Here is a 16638-nt window from a genome sequence, read left to right as displayed (position 1 = left end):
TTCTTTGCTTCTATTTTTCTGTTTTTAAATTTGTCAATCAGAATGATTCATTGAGTAATATAGCTTTTAATTCCTGCATTTCAGAATTTGTTTCAGGTCTATTCTTTAAGAAGTAAATATTTTTAATCATGCTGTTTTATTCATTTTTTTTTTTCCTGTAGAGAAAGATTATCTCACTTTTTTCTTGTAAAATCAGAGGTCCAAAGTTTGGATAGAAATCATCACCAGACTGATAGGACACATGCTCATAAATATGGATAGATCATGTACCCCAAGTCACAAGTACTTTAGGAACTGTGTATCTTAAAGCAGTGGTCTCCAAACCAGGGTTGCTTACCGTGGGAGTACCCCAAGGCCTCCCAGGGATACATGTGCACACAAAGGAAAGCAATTTCCAGAACTTCAAGTCTTATCTGACCTCTTGCCTAAGACTCAGTTGCCTGAGAAGGTGTCTGCGGTGGAGGCTGTTTGTTCTACTTTTGCATCTTCTCTATTAGTTCTCATAACCTTCAGAACGGATCTGAATCATCTGGAATGCTTGTGGAAACCAGGTTGCTCCCATTACCAACATTTCTAATTCAGTAGGGCAGGGTAGGGTCTGAGGATTTTCATTTCTTGTAAGTTTCTAGGTGATGCCAAAGGTGTTGTTTCAGGAACAAACTTTGAGAACCAAAGGCTTCAGACAATTGGCCTTTTCCCACTTTATAAAAAACCACCACCACATCAAACACACTTCTCATCCATCCTGGGTCTTAGGATGCATTTCCATGGAATGTGAAAAACTATGAGCAAACAGGACAAATCAAAATTAATTATTCCGATGATAGTGTACAAATCAAATCATTTTTAAGGCAGGTGTTTACAAAAAAATTAAGAAAGACTTCGTTGAGATGTCAGCTGAAAGGTAGTTGAAAATAACTTTCAACAGAATGCTATGGGATTTTTGGCAAATAATTCAGAAAGAGGTAAAAAAATTGAGTAGCATTGCGTAATAAGACTATGATTTCCATCATTTCCTTGTATGTGAACAAGTTTTCTCGGTGTTTAAATCTGTAAAAACAAAATAGGAGCAGAATTGAAGCTAAGCCATGACACATTTCCAGTTTTTAAGTAATATTTACTCACAGAAATGTGAATTGGGAAAAATAGCTCTAATCATCTCACTGAGATATATTTCTCTTTTTTAAAGATTTTATTTATTTCAGAGAGCAAGAGTGAGAGCGGGAGAACATGAGCAGAGGGAGGGGCAACGGAAGGGGGAGAGGGAGAGGGAGAAGCAGTTGCCCAGCTGAGCAGGGAGCCAAAAGCCCTTAGACCCCAGCACCCTGAGCCAAAGGCAGATGCTTAACCCACTGACCCACCCAAGCGCCTCCTGAGATAAAGTTCTAAGAAAATTTTACAATTTGCATAATTATCTTTCAAGTTTTGTAATAACGTAATACTGTTTTGGTCAATTGTATAATCAATAAATTACATTGATAATTCAATACGGGAAAAGATTTTAAACTTTTACACCTTTATGTTCACAAGAAAAATTAATTTTCAACTTTTAAATGTAAATTTTGATGTATATATGTTTGACAGCTAAATCAGTAGAAGACTTTCAGGCATATAAATGTATAATGTTTGTCTAAAATGGCTGAGTGTTAAACAAGTCTTTTTCTTCAAGCATTTTTAAAATGGATAATAGTAGGTATGAAACCACTATGGTATTTAGATTCCACTGAATATATTTAAAAGAGTAATGTTACTTGTTTATTTTGAAGCAATATTTAAAATATGCCAAATATAACATCGTTTAGAACTGTTTGACTTTATGATGAAAAATGGTTTTGTTGACAACTTTGTGATGGTAATATAAGCTTTAAAATTTTATTTTAGAATAAACACTACCAAAAATCATTTAAGACTTCCTCTTTAAGGCAGTAAACTTTTAATCTGCAGCAGGGATCATTTGATAGGCTCGGACAGAACTCTGAATTAAATTTTAATTAAAACCCAAGCTTTGCTTATTCTGTAAACACCTCAACAAAAACCATTTCTGTTCTTGTTTGGCATTCGCTTTCTTGTCCAGCTGGGGTCCAAACATACAGAAATGAGTAATAATGGGAAAAGATTATACAATTTTGAATGACTCACTCAAAGACCTTTATAAACTTTCTATTTAGACTTGTTTTAGAAAAGAATCATTTTCCTGAATTCTGGTTTGTTTAGCAAATGGCAATTGCAGCTTAAAAAAAAAAAAAAAGCCCAAATATCAGTACAAAAACATTGCTGTGGGCATTTTTCTTCAAAAACCATTTCACTGCATTTGTAATATTAGGAAACACAAAAAGAAACACATTAAAACACATTGACATCATTGAGTCTTTAGCTACTGATAATAACATCTTTGCCTGTTTCTAACATATATGTTGTCTCGTAGATTGTTTTCTTGGGAGACATTCATGCTCAGGTTATGCGCAAAATCTACTCTGAAACTCTTTGCAACCTATTACATTTTTTCTGTCCATTTCCAAACTCCCTAACTTTATTTTCCATGATATATGACTTCTGTACAATTAGCTCAAGGCTAACCCAGCTCCTCTTTCCTGTACTGTATTGAAAATTCACTTAAGATTAGCCAAGGTCTATTTGCTATCACATTAAGATGATATATCCCTCCCTCTACAATCTCTTACCTCTTTTCCATTTTAGCTACTCTGGAAGACTACCTCTTCTCAGTTGCCCCCAGTGGTAGGAGTACATTCTTCCACCTGATATGCAACCTGGCCTTTAGAAGCAGAAAACCCCCTCGGGGTGACTTTGAGTGCTACAAGCCTCCTTACACTTCTCACTCTGACCCAGTATTCTGGGTATTGGAACATCCCACAGACTCCATTCCTTGCACCTAGATCAATAAAAATTTGCTTGATGGGTTTATAAACATCTAATAAGAGTATATATGCACAAGTTATGAAAATTCTTGTCCACTCCCTTGGGTAATCCCTGTTTAAAGCTCTGGGTAAAAGATACGACAGACTGGATTGCGCATTATAAGGACAAGCTCAGCAAGGAAAAGAATCTCTTCTGCATCTATTCATGCCCAACTTCCCATATATTTTTGACATTCCAAGAAAGAAACCTCAAAATAATTTTCAACTCACCTTTGTCCTTTCTGATATCTTCCAACCTTAGAACATATCGTGGATTTGTTTTCCCAAATGATCCGTAAATATACTGAATAGAACGGGCTGTAAAATAATCCCCTTGGGAAGCGTCCAGTATAAAAACTTTATGTGGGCAGAGACCTGTCTAGCTCATTCTGGGCTGAATTTCCAGGGCCTAGGACAGTGCCTGACCACATAACATAGTAAGTACTCAATAAATAGGGATTGAATCAAACATTAAGGAATGGATGGAAAACTGGGTAGATAGAAATGACGTTTTTGACATCTTCTGATCACTTTTTAGTTAGAGTCTTCTAGTCAGTAAATTGACCTCCTAAATGTATAACAATTGGAACATAATATTTTGTATTTTTCTTGAGGCTATCATGCAGGCTCTGGAGATCAACTGCATCGACTACAAACTAATTATGTGACTTTGGACGAAGGACTTGAGTTTTCTACAGCTGATCTCTCATTAATCAGATAGTGACAGCACCTCCTTCACAGGCCTGTCGGGAGATGTACACATAAAGCCCTTGGTCTGGTTTACAGGAAACGTTCTGTAATGTGAGGTATTGCTTTTCCTACTGCATGCTTCTTTCACACGTGAGATTAATGCCTAATCGTGTAGATGTAAACACTATTGGAATTACTCTATTTTTGCAGGTCCATATATAATCACTTCTCTGCTAGCCACAAAATCCTTTCATCCAAGCCAGCAGCTTGACTTTGTGATGGAACTAGAACGTAAAAAATGTCGGTGCACACTAGCATTTCGAGTTGTAAATAACCAGACCAGTCACAGTATAGTAAAAGAAGGACTTTAGGTTTCTTTGGTGAAACAAAAGCAGGTATAAAAAGTTACAAAGGTTTTAGATTTTCATTCACAAAAAAAAAAAAAAAAAAAAGTAAAAACCCCAACAGTCATTCACATTTTACACTATACACGTTATAATATAAATACAGGAATGTATTATGTGCATTGTAATGAAAGAGAAAAATTGAAACCTAAGAGGTCAACACAGTGTTGTTCTGTGCTCTGAACACTCGGAGGTGGATTATACTTGGCGCAGCAACCAAGGGAACTTGCTCGAAGACGCTGATGATGGTGGGAGCTACTGTTGTTTCTTCCAAGCCAAAGGAGGTTTCATGGAAACAAATCCGTGTTGGGTCTGCTCCTCTTGCATTTTACTTGTTGTCTACTCTTCTCAAGATTGTTCTAACTGAAATTAGGGAAGGACTCCTAAATGCCTTCTTTCCATTACAGGGCTTTCCTTAAACATTACGTTAAGTGGATAACGATTCAAATTCATCTTCAGCAGTCACTTTATTCAAATAAAGGGGAGAAACCACAGTAGGAAGAGATAGGGAGAAACGTCAACGTGTACACGCCACCTAACAGGAAGAAATACCCACGCTCCGTCTGCAGCTCCTTGCTTAGAATGGGCAAACACCATTTGCTGAAAGCTATACATTTTCCACTGTTCTCATAATAAACACTGAATGCGTTCTATCCATCACATTATTTCATCAGGGACAAAATACCTAGATTATATGGTCCCAAATGGTGTGGGGGAAGCATAAAGGCTAACACTGAAAAATAACTAGCATAGTAGGTCAATTTTCAGGTTTGGGGGAAAATAACATCCAATAAATTAAATCAGTATGGCTTACTTCATTTATTTATGTATGCTTCACAGCTGCAGCATTCATACATGAACATTCAAAACTTTATAAAAGATTAAAATGGTTATATATACAAAATTTCTTTCTTTGAATGTGTGTTGTTGTTTTAACCATCCCCCACCCTCCAGAACCCTTAGGTCTATATCCATTTGAAATGTGTTGATCTGTAACCTTGCAAGTTAGTGTTATGAAAGCCATTAAAAAGGAGACCTGGTTGAGTTAATAATTAGCACTTTGACCCCTAAAAAATGCTCCTGGTCCTAGAAAAGTCCTCCATTCAGGCCTTTCTTGTAAGTGAAGAAAAAGGAATGCAGCAAAGGAGAGTTCCACGGTGCAGTCCCTAGTTCTGTGGGGATCCTGTCAGCCAGGCTCAGCATCACATGGAAGCAAACGGCACTTATGGCTGACATGGCGCCGTGACCTACAAGACCTTGTGTTTGTTAGTTGTCCAGGAAAAGCCGTCCTCAGTCTTGCTGACAAAGGGCAAGTGAAACCATTTCCAGCCTAAACAAACTACAAAAAGCAGCCGAACCAATGATTAAAGACCTCTGAGGCTCCATAATCATCATTAAATATGCCCAAACTCTGTGTGACTTTTTATTTTATATACAGGATTAAAATCAACATTAAATCATCTTATTTACATTGCCATTGGTGCTGAAATGGAGCTTTTTAAATAGTACAGTAGGCTGGTATACATTATAAAATGGTCTGCACTGGAGGCAAATAGAAAACTAAAGAAATTAGATAGGCTGGAAACGGTTACTTTCTGCCCTCATTTTCTTTCATTTTGTTAGCTTTCTTTTTGAATGCCAATACTTTCATTTAAAACGTTTTGGGAGCACAGCAACCCCAAATGACTGGACGGTGGTCCAAAAATCCAAACCAACTGATAATACTTCTCGAGGTGATAGGAAAGGCACAGGAAGTTAGGACTTTGGCTGAAATGATGAAAACACATGTTCGCCATTTTAGGGATCAGCGCCTGGACTCCTGCCACCTCCGGCTCCAACGGTGATCATGTTTTGATGTATTTATTGAATTGTCCTTTGCTGATGAGGAATTTTTAAAGTATTTCTTAGAGTAAGTCCTTTGGTATGCAGACGCTACATGGAAGGAAAGAAAGAAAGAAAGAAAACACAACAATATTACTTGCTCCATACCCTAAACTACCAATACCATAGCCGTAAAATGAGGGTGTCTAGTAGTTGTTATAGCACGGTTGTCCATTCTTTCTAAAGGACCACTTACGGTTCATGCAGGTAATTTTAGGCATAGCCCATCTTCCATTTCCTAGGCAACGGATAGTTGGAAGGTGGCGTTGAATGAAACCATCTTTGCAGTGATATCTAATCAGGGAGTTGATTTCATAACGAGGTTTCATCTTTCCAAAGGTCTTGGCATTTTCTACAACAGGGGGCTGGCCGCAAGCAACTAAAGAAAAGTAAAGTGGGTTACAGCCAATAAGGTAGATATTTCTATTAGTATGAATCTTTTTTTTTCTCTTTCCCTTTTTCTGCTACCCAACCAAGCACCCTCATCAAAGGAAATCATTTAGAACTAAAGAATTGAAATTTTTCAAGAGAAATACTAAATCCTGAGGCTCTGGGCCTAGTTTAAATCTTAGATTATATCACCTGCAGTCGTGTTTTATTAAAAATCATTGAGCTAAATGATCATATATTCAACTATCCATCTGGAAGGGTCACTTTTTGAAAAATTCCAAATTAAAAAGCACCTGTCGCATGCCAACATGTGGCTTGTCGGTATTGTCTCCATCAGCATCCTGAAGTTTGTATTTATTACCCACCTTCGACTGGGACAATAATGGATATGTGACAATTAACTATCACAGTCACCTCCCTGAAAAAACTTACAATCCATAACAACATTGTAGTTCTAAAATATGGATAAAATAAATGTGGACAAAACATAGATTCCTAAGTATAAAGAAAATATCTCTGGTTCCCTTTATGTTTATTTTCCCTGTCTGTCTTCTGCCTGGAAACAGGGGGAAACTCAAGACATAGTATTCATGCCTCAGCTTCGTAATTAACTTATAAATATAAATTTCAACTCTTCAGAAGGGTAAATAAAGGTAAAGCCTGGAATATATAACCATCATTTTAAAGTTACAATGAGAAATTCTGAATATCAACAAACCTAGCAATGTAGAAATAATAATAAAGAAATAGCAGTAAAAGAAAACTTGCAGTTTTGAAATTCAAAAACCTGGGAAAATTGATTCAACTGAATTTGTATTAACTTACAGTTTCATTCAACATTAGTGTGGTTGTTTTAAATTATATACTTCAATAATTAACTTTTATTGACTGTGTTTTGCTATATGTCTCTAATAAAAATATAACTTAACTTCAATATGATTTCCCTAAATGGCACATCCTTTCCATAGTTTACTTTGAGAATTCTGAATCACAAAGCCCATGTCATATGCTCTCATGAAATTATGCAAATCAACGGGACAATGATTACCAGAAATCTTGGTACCAAGATGTTTGGATGTCAACATCCTAATATCAAAAGTTTACAAACATTAAATTTATTTACATAGTCAGAAGGCTGTTTACAACCATATTCTTTTGCAATGGCAAATGTGGTTTCACTTAAATATTTTGTTCCTCTAATTTGCTTCTGCCTGACAAAACAGCTTGGAACATTTTGACCTCGTGACAAAGTTATCTTTAAAGAAACACAATACGAGCATATCTTTTTACTCACGTAAGACATTGTCACTCAGACATAACCTAAAAATAGATTATGAAGTCATACTACCTATAACTAAGAAATTAGAACTATTTGTGCATGTGAATATTTGATCTTCACAAATTCCTATAAGATAAACCGCAATTTCTAGAAAAATATGTCATTTTCAACTACACTATGTATATGGATCAACGATAACTCCAATCTGGAATATCTGTAGCCTATACTGGTCCAGATATATTAGCAAGTATCAGAGAGAATGAAACCAAAGAGATATAGAAGGTTAAAAACTATCAATTAGATAAATCATTTATACTTGATTCTGTGCTATGCCAACAAATTAAAAGTTGTCATTATCAATGTATAGATTTCTTCCAAAATGATATATGAAGACTTATAATAAAGCTAAAATAATTCAATGAGTGCAGTACTGGGAAGGACAGGCAAATAGACCAGAAATAGATCCATGCATACATGCTCGATACTTGACAGAAGCCACATGGCGAAAAAGTGGGGGAAAGGTAGTTTTTTCACTTGGACAACTGGGTATTATTATGGATGAAAATGTACTTGGTTCCCTACCTCAGAGAATACATGGGAAATCAATTCTAGATGGTTTAAATATAAAAATAAAGAAGGCAAAAACTATAAAACATTTAGAAAACAATATGGAATATCTTTCTGACTTTAGGGTAGGTAAAAAAACAAAAAGGTTTGAACCATAAAGGAAAATGCAACAAAATGGAGAATTCTGTTCATCAATAAATACCACAGTATAAAAGTAAAAACAATGTACAAACTGGGAGAAGATATATGCAACATATATAATTGTCAAAGGATTACTAACCAGGATATTAAAAGGATGCTAATAAATCATATAAAAGAAAAGCAATCAATTTTTAAAAATAAGGAATAGATATGAACAGAAGCTGTACAGAAGAGCTATAAGGGAATGACATGTGAGCGTATGAAATGCTATTCAGGGAAAAGTATCCAAGAAAATGCAAATGAAATCACAAGAGATAACATTTCATACCCATTAGATTGGCAAAAATTTTAAAATTCAATAATACCAATCGTTAGAGAAGACGTAGAGTAACAGGACCTCTCACACACTGCTGGTGGGAGTGCAAATTGGTACAACTACTTTGGAAAACAATACGGCATTTTTTAGTAAATTTGATGGTACATATATCCTATGACTCAGCAATGTCACTCCTGGAAAAATAGCCCACGGGAGCTCCCAAAGGCCAGCTAGGAACAGGTTCAAGCCTTTGACTGAAACAGGGTTTATAAGAGCAAAAACACCCAAAATAACCCAAATGTTTACTGACAGGAGAATTGGTAAACAAACTATTATGGAGTTAGGGATACATAACACACTATAAGCAGCAAAGTGAAGAAATACAGCTGAATGTATCAACATGGATACATCTCATGAACAATGCTGAACAAAAAAAGCAAGTCACAAAATACATACAGAATGATTCTACTTGAAGCTCAAAAATGTGCAAAACAAAACAATTTGCTGTTTACAAATACAAGCATGTGTGATGATACTAAAGTGAAAAGTGAGGGAATGAAGTCGTCATCTACGGTTGGAACTGGTAAGTAAACAGATGGGACTGTAAGGGGCCTGCAGGTGCTCCAAACATGAGCGGGCAGCACGCACTACGCTCTTAAAAAACATGCTTTGAGAGTGACGTTGCCAAGGACAACTAGCAGCTATTCAAGAACGAGACACCCCCGAGAGAATGCTCGTATAGGGAGGTGAGGTTGAAGCACCCCCTGCACCACACAGACCAAGACAGATGACACTAGCAGGATAAGAGAAGGGGTTAAAGGTTGATCACTTTGCTCCTCCTCCACGACTGTGCGGCACCCTGTGCAGAGGTCTTTCCTGAGCCGCAGGTTCCCGAAGTTGCAAAAACAACCCCCGGAAGACAACCAGCCTCCCCAGCATTGTGGGATGCTTTGTGGGCAATCTACTCTGCTCTTGCACCACAGGACTTACAGCGGGAACCCTGGGGTCCAGCCACTGGGAATGTGACTGTGACTGCGAAGCGGGAGGGCCTCCAACAACCAGCACTTGAACCTTGGCGGACCCAACTCATACCTGCAGCGCCTAACGAACGAGTAACCCCAGGCAGCAGCTTGCCTTACCTGCAGAGCACAGGCAAAGGCACGCTCTGACCAGGGACCTTGGCGGGGCACAGATCTGCCTTATTCAGATCCCCAAATGAGGAGATTTGCCAGCCCCAGAGCCTGGTTTGCCCACATCCAGGAAAGGTGCTGAGTCACAGCCCCACCTGCTGTGGAGAGTGTCTTCCAGTCCCTCTGACCAGGAGGGCTGACGACAACTCCAAACAACCCAATTAAAAACTGGGCAAAGGACCTGAAGAGACATTTCTCCAAAGATATATGAAAGGCCAAAAGGTAGGTGAAAAGATGCTCAACATCACTAGTCCTGAGGGAATGCAAGTTAAAACCATGATGACATTTCACCTCAAGCTTATTTGAATGGCTAGCATCAAAAAGACAAGAGATAACAGACGCCGGTGAGGATGCGGAGAAAAGGGAACTCTTGTGAGATTGTAAATTGATACAGATACTGGGAAAGTAAGGAGGAGGTTTGGGGGAACCTCAAAAAAGTAAAATAGAACTGCTATATATCCAGTAATTCTGCTTCTGGGAACATATCCAAAGGTAACAAAAACACTAGCGCTGAAAGATACCTGCACCCCCATGTTCACTGCAGCATTACCCACAATAGCCAAGACCTGGAAACACCTGAGTGTCCTCCAGGAGATGAGTACATAAAGAAGCTGTGGAATACATACATACATGTACAACAGAGTACTATTCGGCCGTGACGAATGAGGAAATCCTACTATCTAGGACACCACGAAGGGACCCTGAGGGCATAATCCAAGTGAAGTATGTCCAACAGAGAAAGACAGATACTGTACGATCCCCCTTACATGTGGAATCTCAAGCAAATCTAAAACCTAAATCTAAATACGTGGAAACTAAAACAAACAAAAAAACAGGAAGAGGAGAGAAATATATAAAGAAACCAAACAGACTCATAGAACAGGAGATCAGACATGTGGTTACCAGGGTCGGGGGTAGGAGGTGGGGGAATTGGAGGAAAGCGGTCAAAGGTACAAACTTCCAGTTGTAAGATACGTAAGTACTGAGGGTGTAATGTAAGCTGAGGACTGTGGCTAATGCTGCTGCTTGACATACAGGAAAGTTGAGGAGAGTAAATCCTAAGAGTTCTCATCACAAGAACATTTTTTTCCCCTTTATTCTTTTCTTCTTTCTTTTCTTTTTATTTTACTATGTGAGAAGATGGATATTAGCCAAACTGTGGTAATCATTTCACAATATATGTAAATCAAGCCATCACCTGGTATGCCTTAAACCTACACAGTGATTTATGAATTATCTCTCCGTAAAACTGGAAAATATAATTCTCTTTACAAGTATTAACTGAAAGTAGAATTACTTAGGTCTGTATGTGTAAAGGTGTCTAAGATAATCTGAAAGGAGAAACGAGTCTTTTATGAAAGTCTACATTTATAAAATTCTCCAGAGTATTGCTTAACAAAGAACTAAGTCTCTATGACTAAAAGTCCAACAGTAGGATGATAAAATACAAGAATCATTTTGTTTTGTTTTGTTTTGTTTTGTTTTGTTTTCCCTTTAATGAGGTGGGGCCAATGTTTTATAAATCTCCTTCCCCCTCGGGAAATGCAAACCATGGTGCTGTTTTTGTGAAACCTTTGTAGCTATAGGGCTGTGGTGGTCAACCTGGAGCAATTCTCTTCCTCTCCCTCCCTCCCCAGGGATAGGTGGTGAAGTCTAGAGACACTGACAGTACAAAGGAAAGGAGGAAGACGTGGAGTGGAGGAGAACGTTATTGGCCTTCAGTGCACTGAGGGCAGAAGTCCTGCTAAACCTCTTTAACGCACAGGATAGCCCGCACAACTAAGCACTGTCTGGACCAAAAGATGAACAGAGCTGCTGTTGAGAAACCCTGCTTTAGGAAAAAATAACAGGGGAACTAGAAGAATGCTCGGATCACAAAGAGAAAAGTGTGACTCCAGGGAACATTTGGAGACCTAAGAAGACAAACATGACATTCAGATTGACAAACAGCTCATTAAATACTTCTTACACTAGAAACAAGGAAAACAGAAAACACTTGATTTGCTATTTTCATGAGTCCCGTGGCAGAAATACGGGAGTAATGCACGTAGCCAGGGAAGCTGCTCATATACAGAAAGGGTATTCAGAGTCAATTCTGCTTTAGTAAGAGAATAACAGAGAGATAGGCCAACAGTTGAGTTTCATCTGAGCTCTGTGCATCTCAGTGTTTTCTTTCTTCTGACAGAATTTCTTACTGTTAGAGTGGAAGTCTTTCCTAAAATATCTACAGAGTGTGTATTTTTAGTTGATTATTTTTTATCCAAAGACAAATCAAATGGATTTCATATTTTGCATTTGTACTCTAACTCAATGAAACAGTCTGGGTAAATTTAGAAGCTAAATTTTCATGTTCTAACACCATTATCAATTGTAAGCAGGTTAAAAAAATTTTATAGAATTCCTATTTTTTAAAGAAAGAAGTCTAGACAGTGTGCCTTAGAAGTTCAAACACACTGGTCAATAATAAACACTTTTTAAAATCAGGATTCGTAATTTTATCTGTTTAATGTCAACTAAGCAATTCTCATTACAGAGCTTACATTTCAAATGCTATTATTTTATCACATGTTGAAGGTTTTCAGCCAGAGATACAGCAATTTTGCTTTGTGCTATTGTTTACACACAAGGAGCTTCTAAGGGAATGATGAAAAAATTCAAATGCCTACAAAGGCCAGGCACTTAAGTACAATGAGGGAAGGAGCCAAGAGCTGGAGACTGTAGTCCCCACTGAAGGAGAGTGTTGGTTTTCAGCTCCAGCACTTCAAAGCACTCATAAATTTGAACACGGACCAAATGGTACCAGTACTTATTTTTCTACAAAAGTAAAAAATCCAGATTATTTTATAAGTATCCCAATTTTTAAATGTTGATAACTAGTTTTTCTTAATGTTCACATCAGAATAAACAGGTGGATAGGCTCTTCGACAGCACTTTGTTTTTCTTAAAGATACTGCCAGGTAGCTGCCTTTTTTTTTTTTTAATATAAATGCTACATTGTTAACTTAGCATCTGAAATTTAAGGTAAAGACATTACTGAAAACAAACTTTTCAAATGTATTGGAAGAGTGAAATATTCCAGAGGCAGCAAGAGATGTCACACGTGACATTCAGTGCGTGTCTTGAAGGAATGAAGTTTATTCTTCCCGAACGCACTTGATAACTGAAATGCAGATTAAGTACATTATTAATTAATCATTACCTGTTCCTTTCTTGCAGGTATAGGTGAGATGATAATTGCAGGGAACATCATTCCATTGGCCATTCTCATGCCAAATGATTACAACACAATCTTCTCCAGCAGAAAAGAAGCTGTCTGGCTGGTTGGGCCTCCAGTTCTCATATTGCTGTGAAAATGGAGGAAGAACAGAACTAACTACTTGATGGTTAAAAAGTAGTAAATGATAAGAGTGATGGGGCCATAACGTGACAATGGAATTAGAAAGACTCAACAACTTCTTTTGAACTATCTAATTAAAATGATTTTCATGGTAAAGAAAAAGACTTTTACACTCTGAGTGGAAAAAATATATATCTCAAAGTCTCTCTTCAACAAACATGTATTTTTTTCCCTTTGGCAGTGAGTTATGTCTGAGAAATTTTGTTCTAGTCATCCCAGATTTCAAAATATATAATCAATGCTCAACTTCAGAAATTTAATCATGTTATTATTATTAAACATAACAATATTAGTGGAAGTGGAAGTAGAGAAAAAAATCCATAATCTCGTCACTCTGTCATGTTTTCTCCCAGGCCTTACCTGCAGGTATAATTTAATGTAGTTGTGATTATAATACAATAGGATTTTTATTCTTTCTTTTACATCTTATCACTTTAAAGTACCTTTTCTTGCCTTATTTAATGTGATTGTTTTTATCTAAGTTCATTTATTTGGTTAAAAGAACTGAGATGTTTGCTATATTTATTTTTCAGTTATCCAATATACATACACCTATCATTTCATATTCAACCTTCCTGAGTAATTCTGTTTCAGATGTGATTCCTGTGTGCACCACACAGTTAAGTTTTGCTTTATGATCTAAACTAGAAGTTGTTTTCTCTTAATAGGAACATTTATCACATTTAAGTATATTGACATAAAAGATAAGCTTTTAAAAATATTTCTTACTATGGGGCGCTGGGTGGCTCAGTCGGTTAAGCATCTAACTCTTGGTTTTGGTTCAGGTCATGATCTCATGGGCTCCAAGCTCAGTGGGTGGATGCTTGAGAGTCTCTCCCTCTGCCCTTCCCCCAACTCACACATGGGTGTGTGTGCATGAGCTCTCTCTCTCGAATAAATAAATCTTTAAAAAATACATATACTATAAAATATATATTTGCTTTTCTTTGTGCAATTTACGTTCAGATGTATTGAATTTTACTGATTTGATGTTTTTCTATTGGTTATCTTTATATCTGTGTCTTTGTGTCTTTAGATGCTATCTTTTTTAAAAGATTTTATTTATTTATTTGTCAGAGAGAGAGAGAGCAAGCACAAGCAGGGGGAGCAGCAGGCTCCCCGCTAAGAAGGAGCCTGATGCAGGACTCGATCCCAGAACTCTGGGATCATGACCTGAGCCGAAGGCAGACGCTTAACCAACTAAGCCACCCAGGCATCCCTAGATGGTATCTTTTGATTCCCCAGTCTGAGCAATGATATATAACCAGAAATATCTTTTACCTTCTGTCAAAGTAACACCTGTCATTTGTTTAGCACCTAGAATGGATGAAGCCTCTTCTAGGTTCTTGGTATGCATTATCTCTTAAAAGCATCCAGCAGGATTGAGAGTAACCTGAACCTCTGAGATGTTAGGCACCCAAGATTCTTGGGTTTACATTAATTTATTATTACCTTAAAATGCTGCCCCCATAGCCTATAATTATATGAAAAACACAGGCCCTGCCTATTCAAAAATAATAAACTTTGGACTATAAATCAGAGAGTGACCGCCTAGTCTTGGGTCTCCTTGTAACTAGAATGTGACATGGGATACGTTTGTTCAGTGTCTTTCAGGCTCAACTTGAGAATCACTTTGCCAATATGCTTTGCCTACCGTCATGTTGCACATCTTACATTAATGCTGACAACACAGGTGAACACAAACTGCCTTCACTCAGTAGAAGGACAGATTCAGGTTGATGTAATGATGGCTAATAGGACTATCTTTTCTGGGCCTACAGATTTATAAGTCTTTCCTTGAATTATATTTAAAATAAGGCTGTGGCTTGAAGTGAATTAAGAGATTTTATTTGGGAAAGATAAAGTTGGGGAAGAAAAAACTGTATGTAAGAGTAAAGCAACTGTTTCCAATTCGGGGCATGCCAAAAAACCAAAACCAACCAACCAAACAAACAAAAAGCACCATGGCTACCTTTTACGTCTTTTAAAAACACATAATAAAATAGCTTAGAGAATATCTGTATTTTTTCTTTCTTCTCAGAAAAAAAAAGAGCTTTCAAAACTTTTAAGTAGGGTAAAAACCTTGATCTTTGATAAAATAATTTGTGAGAAGATCTAAAGTTTGAAAGCCTCCAGATTAAGAGACTTTCTACTTTTCCTTCAATTTATTTGCATAGCTTTGCTTTAAAAGCCTCCTCAATCATGCCAAAATTAAGATAGGAGATAAGAGATCCCCGCTATGTAAAAAAGAGTCTTTGGAAAGTAATAAAATTGCAAAGAACCAAGGGAAGCTTAATAAAGGCTGTGGTTTTTTTGTTTCCGTTTGTTTTTTGTGGGCTGTTTTTGGTTTGTCTGCTTTTACCAAAACACAGAATGAAGGGTGTTATTTTTCTGGTGGAAATCCAGAAATTATATGGACTGAAATCCAATTCTAGTAGCCTAAATGGTACCACTGAGTTACGGTCCAGACGGCCTTGGAAAGGATGCTCACAGGACCATACTCACAGAAGTGTCTCTGAGCGGCAGGTCTCCCTGCAACCAGGAACTGACATTTGCTCTAGAAATGGGTTTCTAATTATTTCTCTATTTCCTTCTCTTTGCTAACTTCCCTTCCCTTATCATCTCTCCCCCTTCACCCATGAAGCCTTTTTTTGTCTTTTTGCTAGTCTTTTTAAGTAGATCATAAACAAGGAAATGGAACAAAAAAGCAGAGATAGAAGTCACATTCAGCCTGTTGCTGATGTATATAACTAAATGGTCGTTAACAGACAAGTTAAAACAGGATCAAAATAAAAATTGTTAAATGAAATGAAATGAATAAGCAAAGGAATAGGAATTCCTTGAAACTAACAAAGATCTGTATTTAATACTTTTTAATGGCCAAAGGTTGCAGAATTCCTCAAATATTTATGGATTTTGGAACTCAATGATTTCTAGCTTACTTTCTAACTAACCTCTTACGGAAATGAGTAAAAGTCAAAGGTGGAAAATGTTCCAACATTTCAACAGGACGTGCAGACTGTGCAATGCTCCCTGCTTCCCTGCCCCTCCCCACACTGCTCATGTCTCTCCCTTGCTTTGTCTTCGCAACAACTATTAACTTCTAACGTCCCATATAATTTATGTGTTGTAGTTTCTTCTTCTTAGTAGAATGTAAGCTCATTGAAGACATGAATTTGGGGTGCTTTTGTTTACTACTGTATCCTCAGGGCTAGGAATTACACCTGGCACACACTGGTACTGTTTAATAAATAATTTGATATTTAGGAATAATGAACAACAGCGTGTGTTGCATTCTTCCTTATCCATATCTACTTCTAATCGAAGATGTTGCCTGCTGCTACCAAATGGTGGGAGAGACAGGCAGTAACCATTCTGGAAAACGGTTGGTAATATGTATCAAGAGCCTCAAAAAGTTCCAACCCTTAGACCCCCTAATTCTACTTCTAAAATTCTATCCTAAAAAGT

The 16638-nt window shown here is 37.2% G+C and overlaps 1 protein-coding gene across 7 annotated transcripts in view; it reads right to left on the bottom strand.

The window, feature by feature from the left end:
- Positions 1 to 4815: 4815 nt before the first annotated feature.
- The window catches only part of VCAN (versican), a 154058-nt gene continuing 142235 nt past the window's right edge, over positions 4816 to 16638 (bottom strand). For all 7 annotated transcript variants that reach the window (XM_044384055.3, XM_026498668.4, XM_057307391.1 and 4 more), the window contains 3 exons: positions 12973 to 13117; positions 6087 to 6269; positions 4816 to 5941 (listed from right to left, as the gene is read on the bottom strand). In XM_044384055.3, the coding sequence (XP_044239990.2) occupies positions 5814 to 5941; positions 6087 to 6269; positions 12973 to 13117 (456 nt within the window). In that variant the 3' untranslated portion in view covers positions 4816 to 5813. The remainder of the gene's footprint in view (positions 5942 to 6086; positions 6270 to 12972; positions 13118 to 16638) is intronic.

Source organism: Ursus arctos, unplaced genomic scaffold (assembly GCF_023065955.2).
Source record: "Ursus arctos isolate Adak ecotype North America unplaced genomic scaffold, UrsArc2.0 scaffold_5, whole genome shotgun sequence".
NCBI lineage: Eukaryota > Metazoa > Chordata > Mammalia > Carnivora > Ursidae > Ursus > Ursus arctos.
This window is presented reverse-complemented; position numbering and strand designations above follow the sequence as displayed.